Raw genomic sequence first — 10764 nt, forward strand, 5'->3', positions numbered from 1 at the left:
AGCATCAATTGGGATCTGCTTCTCAAAGAAACTGTAGGCAAAGTCAACTTTCTGGGCAATGGTACCACCATTGATCTGGATTTCCATCATGTGAGCTTTCTTCTGCTTCAATCCCTTCAATTTCCTGATCTGTAACATAGAATTGTCAGCAAGCACGCAATGTAAAAGATGTTTAACACCAACGGTAAACATACAGTAACCAATATTACCTGAGTGTGGGCCAAAACACGGATAACTGTTCCGTATTTCTTCATCTTCTCAAGCTGAGCCTGGATACCTTTCTTGCCATCCTCAGATTCATACTGCTTGGCGTAGCCAGTGAAAGCCTTCTTCTTAGACTTAGCCCAGTTCTTGTAGAACCTTCTCCTAACCTCCTCACTCAAATGCTGTGCCCAGACAGTGTTCAAAGACCTCAAACCTCTCGGGGTCTTCACATAAGCAACAACACCAACAACAACCATAGCAGGTGTCTCAATGATGGTAACAGCCTCACACGTCTCCTTCTTGTGAAGCTCTACACAATAATTAAAAAACATAGTTAAAAGACGTATCTCTGAAAAAAACAAATCAGAATGAAACACAAATTCACTTACTGGATCCAGGCTTCTCAACATCTCTGACAATGTGGGTCATACCAGCTTTGTAACCCAAGAAAGCTGTGAACTTGCAAGGCTTGGTTTGATCATCCTTGGGGAAAGCCTTCACTGATAAACCAACAATAACGTGTAAGCAAATAAAACAAAATCAAATCCGTAAATGAGTAACCTTTTTGGTGTAAAAATAAAAAGAACACTGAATCAAAAACTGAATAAAAAAAGACTCACCCTTTCCTCTGTGACGGTTAGCTCTCTTCCTTGGTAAGAAACCAAGAGAACCATGTCTTGGGTGCTCAAACTTCCTGTGAGACATTCTTCTCTTCTCCTAAATGTATCAGAAATCAAAACTCCAATCAAATAACTTTATTACCAGTTCTCTAGATTAAATTCTAATCAAACGATTCAGATGGATTTTAATAAACGTTTCAGAGAGACGAATAGTAAGATTCTAACAAAGCATAGATATTCAAAAATGGAGTGGAAGAAGAGAGACGAACCTGAAAACTCCGACGAGTCCTGCGGCGAAAGAGAAGTGAAACTATATAATAAGAAAAGAAAAAACCTAATTACGTTCAATTTATAATATAACCTTCAACGTTTTGGGCATTTTTAATTCTGAACCCATTTTTCATATTCGGCCTGAAAGCCCAATAAAAATTAGGGTAAATACTTGGTGCCCTATATAATAAAGTCATCTTCATCTCTCTGCCTCCTCTGTCTTTCTCTATTTCAAATCTCGTCGCTTGTGTTCTGTTCTTATATTGAAATCTGCATTTTTTTTTTCTTCAGAGGGTTTGGTTTTTACGATTTGCTTATTTGTTATTGAGGAGAGTGATGAAATCAAAATATNTCTCAAGCTGAGCCTGGATACCTTTCTTGCCATCCTCAGATTCATACTGCTTGGCGTAGCCAGTGAAAGCCTTCTTCTTAGACTTAGCCCAGTTCTTGTAGAACCTTCTCCTAACCTCCTCACTCAAATGCTGTGCCCAGACAGTGTTCAAAGACCTCAAACCTCTCGGGGTCTTCACATAAGCAACAACACCAACAACAACCATAGCAGGTGTCTCAATGATGGTAACAGCCTCACACGTCTCCTTCTTGTGAAGCTCTACACAATAATTAAAAAACATAGTTAAAAGACGTATCTCTGAAAAAAACAAATCAGAATGAAACACAAATTCACTTACTGGATCCAGGCTTCTCAACATCTCTGACAATGTGGGTCATACCAGCTTTGTAACCCAAGAAAGCTGTGAACTTGCAAGGCTTGGTTTGATCATCCTTGGGGAAAGCCTTCACTGATAAACCAACAATAACGTGTAAGCAAATAAAACAAAATCAAATCCGTAAATGAGTAACCTTTTTGGTGTAAAAATAAAAAGAACACTGAATCAAAAACTGAATAAAAAAAGACTCACCCTTTCCTCTGTGACGGTTAGCTCTCTTCCTTGGTAAGAAACCAAGAGAACCATGTCTTGGGTGCTCAAACTTCCTGTGAGACATTCTTCTCTTCTCCTAAATGTATCAGAAATCAAAACTCCAATCAAATAACTTTATTACCAGTTCTCTAGATTAAATTCTAATCAAACGATTCAGATGGATTTTAATAAACGTTTCAGAGAGACGAATAGTAAGATTCTAACAAAGCATAGATATTCAAAAATGGAGTGGAAGAAGAGAGACGAACCTGAAAACTCCGACGAGTCCTGCGGCGAAAGAGAAGTGAAACTATATAATAAGAAAAGAAAAAACCTAATTACGTTCAATTTATAATATAACCTTCAACGTTTTGGGCATTTTTAATTCTGAACCCATTTTTCATATTCGGCCTGAAAGCCCAATAAAAATTAGGGTAAATACTTGGTGCCCTATATAATAAAGTCATCTTCATCTCTCTGCCTCCTCTGTCTTTCTCTATTTCAAATCTCGTCGCTTGTGTTCTGTTCTTATATTGAAATCTGCATTTTTTTTTTCTTCAGAGGGTTTGGTTTTTACGATTTGCTTATTTGTTATTGAGGAGAGTGATGAAATCAAAATATATATTTCGATCGCTAGTGTCTTTGAAGACGCGATGAGCGTCGATTTTTCCACACGAGATTTCTGACTCTTTATTTAAAATTATTTCTGACTTTTTTAAAAATTTTGATTTCGTTTTTTCTTTGAAACAAAAGCTGTTTATTGAGGCTCTTATGTTCGGATTTTTACGAATTTGGATAGGTCCAGTGAAACAAGCTTGATGAAACCATCCCAACGTTCGATGTTATAATATTTAATGGATGGGTTTGGTTCGGATTACATACTACTTACTCATCCTCAGTTCTGAGGATAACTTTGTGTCGGATATGATTCTCACTTGCTGGGATTTGTTAACTCAGTGATAGGGAAAAAAATAGTTTTCAATATGGAACTGCAGATTTTTACGAACTTAAAAACTGGTGATTCCGATCAAATCGTTAATACTTTTTTAGAAAAAAGGATTAAAATTTGAAATATATTATTACGAAACAAAAGACGTTCAAAAACACATAAATATTGTTTACATAAGAACATTGATATACTTAACGCTTCAAAAGTTATATTAAGGAAAATTTGCAGAAAATTTAATTGGCTATTTTGGTTTTCAAAAGTAACTGAATTTTTGGTTTGTTATTTGATCCATCAATCCAAAATAAGTAGTTGCTATTTATGTATTCCTCCAAAATTTAATTATTTTCTAGTTAATTTATTTGATTTGTCAATTATTATCTAAAACAAAATGGTGAATTTTTAACATTTAAATTACAAATAAAAGTTATAAAAATTAGAAATAATTTTAAAAATTTTAAAGACAACAAGTACCTACAATATAACTTTTATAAATTAATACTCTTTAAATTAATACTCGTTATAAGTTAATAATTTTTTCCGAGCTGGGTCGTTGTAAAAAATAACACAATTTAATAAAATAATAAAATAATAATTTTTATGAAAATTTTATGTAAAAATATAGTTCCAACAATATCATAAATTAATAATGATTTAAACTATATATATATATCTAAAAAAATTTAGTGAAATATAACTCTATTGTTGTTTGTCTACTTTTATTCTTGAATTTGCATTCTAGTTGGAGCTCATCTCTAATTTTTTTATTGTATTAAAAACTTTTAATGTTGTCTTCTCAAATTACATCCAAAAATTGAGGAGAGTCTTAGTTGCGGTAATTGGTTTTTTATATGTAATTGATTCTAAAAGCAACACAATATGTTATTTGACTTCATCATTACCATGAAAGACAATACCAACAATTTCTTCTAAACTCTAAACTTCTAATATTTATCATTTTCACCTAGATAATTAAGTAAACTATTAACATCAATCCATTTATGATAGTCAAGATTATAAATTAAGAAAATTTTATAAAAATGTAAATCATAACAAAAGTATCTTATTTTGTAATATAAAATTTTCAAAATTATGAAAAAAAAAATCTCTTCATAAGTTAATATTTTAATAATTTATCGATAAATTAATAATTATTAATTTATCGATAAATTAAAACATCTATAAATTAATAAAATTTCATGGTCTCGACCTTATTAATTTATAAAGGTTTTACTGTTATAAAAAAAAAACTTTCTACGTAAACCATCAATGAAAAATCATGCTGCCTATATTTTATTTTTAAAATTATTTTAATTATTTAAAATGTGGGTTGTATATTATGTTTGGACAGAGATGAATGACAAAGCATCCCACAACTTTATCGGCTACTGGAACAAGCATACCGTATGGAAAGACAATGGATGGCACATGGTGATCAAAATACAAGTTAATTCCAAGTGTATGCAAAGACAAGATATGCAAGGAATTATATCACAAGCATCAAAGATGAAGTTGGCACAATTCATCGTGGAAACACAAAAATAGGCAAGGCTGCAGAACATTATTTTCGAAAAGTTTACACAAATTCCGGGATTCCTGTGTCACCAATTGATTTTCCTGACTTCAGACCGACAGGTACTTCCACTATCAATGATGATTTAACACGAGATTTCACAGAGAATGAGATTTACAATGCCATTTATCTAATTGGTAACGACAGAGCTCCGGGTCGAGATGGTTTAACTGTAAGATTTTACAAAGAATACTGGGATGTAGTGGGAAAGGATGTAGTGAATGAGGTTAAACATTTTTTTGAGACATCAACGATGAGACCAAGCATTATTCATACAAACTTATGTACGATTCCAAAGATTGATAATCTGGCTACACATTCGGACTTTAGACCAATAGCTTTATGTAATGTCTTATATAAGATCATTTCAAAGTGTCTAGTGGCGCAGCGTAAACACCTTTTGAGGTACATAACTCACATTCTCATTTATGTCTAATAAGTTTACTCATACACCTTCTGAGGTACATAACTCACATTCTCATTTCAATGTTTTTAATCCGAACTTTTAAGTTCTCGTTAATGTTAATTGAATTGAATATCATCTACCACTTGTTGTTGCCCACAATTCCACAAAAGATGGTTATTCTTCTAGCTAAATTGCACATAACTTGCATTTACACAATTCCAAAGTATATTGTAATTTCACATTAAAAAAAAATCTACTCTATAAACTTATTACTACAAAACTGTTTAAAACCATATTTTCTCTTAATAGTGTCTATGTATGAAATTCAGTCTGTTTGGAACTCAATATCTTAATCATAAACGTCTTAATTCTGTAATGAGTCTCAATATTATTTTCTCTATTGTCCTCATAGGAAGGTGGCCTATGCAAGTGGCTTTAATAAACTTATATTGAAAATGTTCCTCGGTGTCATACAAAAAAAAAATACTCTAATTAAAATAATTATTTATCGGAAATAGGCTATAAATATATTTTTCCAATGCAATAACAATATTTATTTTAGTTGTCAAAAAAAAGAAAAATAACAATATTTATTTTAAAATGTAAATTTATAATATCTAATCTTTAGAAAAGCAATTCATATTGTAGCGTGAATCATAATCTAGTATACATGATTTGTGTAGCTTTGGAATATTTCAAAAAATATTATTACTCTTGAAAACTATATAGTCTCAATAAAAAATGTTTACTATAAAAGGGATTTAATAAAGGGATTATTTACTAAAAAAAATGTTTCATATATATATATAATAATTAAACAAATTGAATATATATATATATGTTTAATTACGAACTATGTATATTTCGTTATGTTAATTTTAAAATTAACAGCTTATATTGGGGAAAAAATTCTAGAAACGGCTAAAGTCGATTTTTTTGGGGAAATTTTAAAAATACCTTTTTTACAATACCATTTTTTCAAAAATACCCCTCTTTCAAACTTTACCAAAACAGCCACTAAAATTTGCAAATTTTTAAAATTTGTGTATAAGCTTATAAATATATACACAAATATATATTTATATGTGTGTAAATTTTTTTTATATTTTTTATAAATACGTTTTTTAAAAACCTTTTAAAAACCTTGTAAAAACCTTTTTAAATATTTTAAAACTTCATAAAAATTTAGATTGAGTCTAGAGGTAATAGTTATTATCTAAAAATACCTTTTTAAATATTTTAAAACTTCATAAATATTTAAATTGAGTCTAGAAGTAGTAGTTATTATTTAGAAGTACTTTGTAAATCATATAAAACTTTATAATTTTTTATATTTAAAAATGTTTGAAAATAGATAGATGAAAGGGATATTTTTTTAAAAAGGTATTTCTCAAAAATTCTCATTTTTTTCGTAGGCAATAAGTTAATCTCTTGATCAAGAAATCATTCTAATTGTATTTTTTTTTTTTATTATTGGAGCACCTACGAATATTCAAAATCAAACCAGAAATTTTTCATGCATTTTACACTAATCCCATAACCGCCACTATCAACCGGACACGTGCTAACTGCGTAGACTTGTCCAGCAAAAATCGTTGACTCGTCTTATCTACGACTCAATCAAACCACCTTACTCTTCCTTCTCCGTCACTATCAATTAATGAAGGATCATCTCTTACCCTCTCTCTCTCTCTCTCTCTCTCTCTCAATCTCACGCTAATCCAAAACAGTATCCATGGATTACAAAACCACAGCAATCCTAGTCGCAGCCTCATGCTCCGCCATCATGTTGATCTTAGTCGTAACGTTCGTATGTCGCCGCCGTCCTGCAATCAAAGACCAACCTCCCCGGAATCATAACTTCCCCGATCCGGTTCTTACCTCCTCCGATGATATGGTAACGGAAAGCGCAAGCTTCGATCCTTCAATCTGTGAAATATCTATGGCGGAACTTATTAAAGCAACCAAAAACTTCTCATCGGATCTTATCGTCGGCGACGGAAGTTTCGGTCTCGTTTACAGAGCTCAGCTCTTAAACGGCGTCGTAGTCGCTGTCAAAAAGCTCGATCACGACGCTTTACAAGGTTTCCGAGAATTCGCCGCAGAAATGGAGACTCTTGGTCGCCTCAACCACCCGAATATCGTTAGGATTCTCGGTTATTGTATCTCGGGATCAGATCGGATTCTCATCTATGAGTTCTTAGAGAACAGTAGTCTGGACTATTGGCTACACGAGACTCATGAAGAGAACAGTCAGCTGACTTGGTCAACGCGCGTGACTATCACACGCGATGTGGCCAAGGGTTTAGCGTATTTGCATGGACTACCGAAGCCGATTATACATAGAGATATTAAATCGAGTAACGTCTTGTTGGATTCGAATTTCGTGGCTCATATAGCCGATTTCGGGTTGGCGCGTAGGATGGATGCGTCGAGGTCGCATGTGTCGACGCAAGTGGCGGGAACGATGGGGTACATGCCACCGGAGTATTGGGAAGGGAATACCGCGGCAACGGTTAAAGCTGATGTTTATAGTTTCGGTGTTTTGATGTTGGAATTGGCCACGCGGAGACGGCCGAATTTGCCGGTTGTTGTTGATGATAAGGAGGTTGGGTTGGCTCAATGGGCTGTGATCATGGTGGAGCAAAATAGGTTTTATGAAATGTTGGATTTTGGATGTGTTGTTGGTAGCGACAAGGGAGTGGAAGAGTATTTTAGGATTGCTTGTCTTTGTATAAAAGAGTCGACTAGAGAAAGGCCTACTATGAATCAAGTTGCGGAGTTGTTGGAAGATTTATGTCGATTTATGTATGTACCCGTTACTCCATAGGTAGGTAGTTCGAACAAAAATTAAAGTTCGTTAGAAATTGTAATAATTGGGTAAAATATTCTCACTGTAAAAGTTACAAATTAAGTTCGCGTGTTCTATTTATTTATGTTTTCAGAAACTAGAGATTACTAAAGCAATAAAGGAGAAGCGTGAGACTCTGTGGAAACTAAACAGTTTTGTGCCATAGAACAATCATTGTTGTATCATGTTCCAATTTAGACGTGTTGAAAACTCTGCTCTATACCCATGATTTTGGCTACATAGGCGTTCTGATTGGTTTTACTATTTGATTAAACCAAGAATTTTATAAATCAACAACTGTTTAATATTTATAAATCATTATTCATCAAGAGAATCATTCTATGTTTGTAAGCAATTTCTCTTTTAATTGGTTCATTAGTAAATGTTTGTAATGGTTCGTCTTTTGTGAAACACTAAGGTACTCAACTCGACACAGAGAACAACCAGATCAAAAGACACATAGTAGACTCTTGGCAGAACTTGATCTATTCACAATCAACAAGGCAATTAAGGATGGTTGAAGATTCAATTGTTTTTTAGGTTACCAACCAGATGAACACGATTGAAATAGGTGGATGAAACAAGTGGTCGGGTGGTTTTAATTATTTAATATTTTTATTTTCTTAAAAAATATTTGTATAATTATGTATATATGTTTTTCTTATAATTATTAAAATTGAAGTTAATTTCTTTTTGAGAATTTGTTAGAAATGACCATTTGAGATAACCTTTTCAAAAATACAGATTTTTTGAACATTTTCATTTGTACCCTCTTTTACATAATTACAATATGTTAAATTAATTATAGAATTTTTTTTATAGTTTTGAGTTCTCTATTTTACATATGGGATATAGTTTTAATAAGGTAGGATTTCGGGTTTAGAATTTAATCATTTTGTATATTAAAAAGTGTACTTTTGAAAATAGATAACATGAAAAAATATTTTAGAAAAGTGAAATTAAAAATAGGTATTTTCAAAAATGCCCCAATTTTTTTAAGAATTATTTAAATTTTAACTTACCTTTTGTTGTTTTTTTACAATAATGTTTTTACTATTCAATTATCACAACTATTATATAACAATTCTTTTAAATATTTTGACAGAGACGTAGTAATAGCCATTATTAGTCATTGGTGCAGGCTCCTCTTTGTACGAGTTGATTATGTTGCTTGGGGTGAAAGAAACAACATGATCAATGAAGCAAAACAATAGTCAGTATCAGAAATGAAAAACTGAATCCAAAGACCTACGAAACAATTAAAGCCAAATGCAAATTCTTTCATCCCAAAATTTGAGTATATATAAAAAAAAAAGCATAAATCATGCACAATGTACCAGCTTGCAACACTTGCAGAATATTCGATCATAAAATTTCTATTTATTTAGATCGTTAAAGTCTTTGTGATTTGTATTCATATTTGGAGTCTCTTGCTCTACGCCCAATAAGAAAATACAATGAATATGAATAGGTGAGAAAAATCAAATTATTTCCAAATTAAATTATTAAATTCTTAGGACGAAATCATATACATGTTCTGATCTTCGGCAATTATGTAATGCCAAATGTATTTCTGTTCACGTATGCGTCTGATCCATTTCTCTCCGTTCATTGCGTGAATTAGAAATGCCAAACTATGAAGCAATTTTAGCTAACATGTAACATGTATTCTTTATAAGTTATAATAATGCAACTATTTGGAACTTGTGATGCTATTAAGACGGTCTCAGATTCGATCTGAATAATAAAACGACCGATCTGTTTGGTCTAAGAATCTAAGATAAACTTACCAGACCTCTAACCACTTATTTTGCAATTTCATAAACTCATTTGTAAGTTGCAATTAGTTCTACTACAACTTCTGAGTAATCAGATTCCCCTATTGGCTTCGACAATTTACAACAATTCAAAGGAAAAACCTCGGTGAGTAACAAATACATTGAGAATATGTGACCAAATGGAATATACTCTTTCGTTTGCTGTCATATAAATTCTATAAGATGAGCTAAAAAAAAAAAAGGAATATACTCTTTGAGTTCTCTGTAAAACAAAAAATGGTCATATTGAAGTTATTTTCCACGGAATTGAGTAGAAATATAAATAACACAAAACATTTGTATAACCAAGTAAACTTTAGATCGAAGCCTAGACTAATCTCTGCGGATCCGATCTCTTGGTATAGATAACACAACACATACACATATTATAAGAGAACAAATTGTACCTGAAGACTATGTTTCTCTATCCATCTTCCTAACCTTTTGTGTAGCCAAGTTCAACATCTTTCGATTGTGTAGTTTCTACACCTTCCTTCAAAAGTCCAAACTCTTCTTCTGATAAGCTGTGTTTCACACTGTTCAACGCCTTTGCTGCAGCAATATTAGACTGCTTCTCTAATTCCATAGCCCAACTATAGATTACCATTCCAACAATCGCAACAACCATGCCCGCTACGTTTTTGAAAGTCATTGCAGAATCAAATAGGACCCATCCTAGTGTGAGGATGCACACAGTTTTCATGTGACCTATAACCTGGAAAGAAACCGCTGAAAACCGCCCGATACAAAGGTACTGGCTTATGTTGCAGAAGACAGCTAGAGCAGATGAGAGAAGGATGAATAGCTGCAAATAACAGAACATTAGAGACAACAATAATAACAAACATAACAATACTAGCAGAGCCATAAAGAGAGAGAAATGCTTACAAAGCAACCGGAAGACATACTGTAGTTCATAATGAACTTCCCACTAAGGAGATAATCAACCAAAGGACCAACAACAAGGAGGGAAAGAGCTTGAATCGGCGCTGTTTTACTCAATAGCTCAAAAGACCCAATTGAATATTTCTTCTGCAGGGAACCTATTAACTAGCAACAACAAAGAAAAGAAAACACCCAAACAAATCAGATCTGATTCCAACCTTCCCAAAAACCAATTTACAAACCATAAAGATCAAAAAAAAAAAAAAAAAAAA

The 10764-nt window shown here is 32.5% G+C and overlaps 4 protein-coding genes across 4 annotated transcripts in view; 1 reads left to right on the forward strand and 3 right to left on the reverse strand.

Moving 5' to 3' along the window:
- The window catches only part of LOC104763193 (60S ribosomal protein L3-1-like), a 3518-nt gene extending 2371 nt beyond the window's left edge, over positions 1-1147 (reverse strand). Inside the window, exons 1-5 of the mRNA XM_010486602.2 lie at positions 1094-1147; positions 825-921; positions 594-704; positions 210-514; positions 4-129 (exon numbers count right to left, since the gene is read on the reverse strand). Of these exons, the coding sequence (XP_010484904.1) occupies positions 4-129; positions 210-514; positions 594-704; positions 825-909 (627 nt within the window). The 5' untranslated portion in view covers positions 910-921; positions 1094-1147. The remainder of the gene's footprint in view (positions 1-3; positions 130-209; positions 515-593; positions 705-824; positions 922-1093) is intronic.
- On the reverse strand, positions 1409-2099 carry LOC104763194 (60S ribosomal protein L3-1-like). Its single transcript, XM_010486603.1, has 3 exons — positions 2015-2099; positions 1784-1894; positions 1409-1704 (listed from the first exon to the last, which is right to left on the reverse strand). The coding sequence occupies exons 1-3, from the start codon at positions 2097-2099 to the stop codon at positions 1409-1411; spliced, it is 492 nt and encodes a 163-aa protein (XP_010484905.1).
- Positions 6464-7927, forward strand: LOC104760726 (phytosulfokine receptor 1-like). The gene has a single exon (XM_010483686.1). It carries the CDS (start codon positions 6675-6677, stop codon positions 7767-7769), a length of 1095 nt encoding a protein of 364 aa, XP_010481988.1. The 5' UTR covers positions 6464-6674; the 3' UTR covers positions 7770-7927.
- The window catches only part of LOC104760727 (UDP-galactose transporter 2-like), a 2200-nt gene continuing 1262 nt past the window's right edge, over positions 9827-10764 (reverse strand). Inside the window, exons 4-5 of the mRNA XM_010483687.2 lie at positions 10496-10657; positions 9827-10412 (exon numbers count right to left, since the gene is read on the reverse strand). Of these exons, the coding sequence (XP_010481989.1) occupies positions 10044-10412; positions 10496-10657 (531 nt within the window). The 3' untranslated portion in view covers positions 9827-10043. The remainder of the gene's footprint in view (positions 10413-10495; positions 10658-10764) is intronic.

This window comes from Camelina sativa, chromosome 18, assembly GCF_000633955.1.
Source record: "Camelina sativa cultivar DH55 chromosome 18, Cs, whole genome shotgun sequence".
Lineage (NCBI taxonomy): Eukaryota > Viridiplantae > Streptophyta > Magnoliopsida > Brassicales > Brassicaceae > Camelina > Camelina sativa.

Excerpts from the sequence above, each read along its gene's own strand:
- LOC104760726 (XM_010483686.1), top strand. The coding sequence starts at position 6,675 with ATGGATTACAAAACCACAGCAATCCTAGTCGCAGCCTCATGCTCCGCC.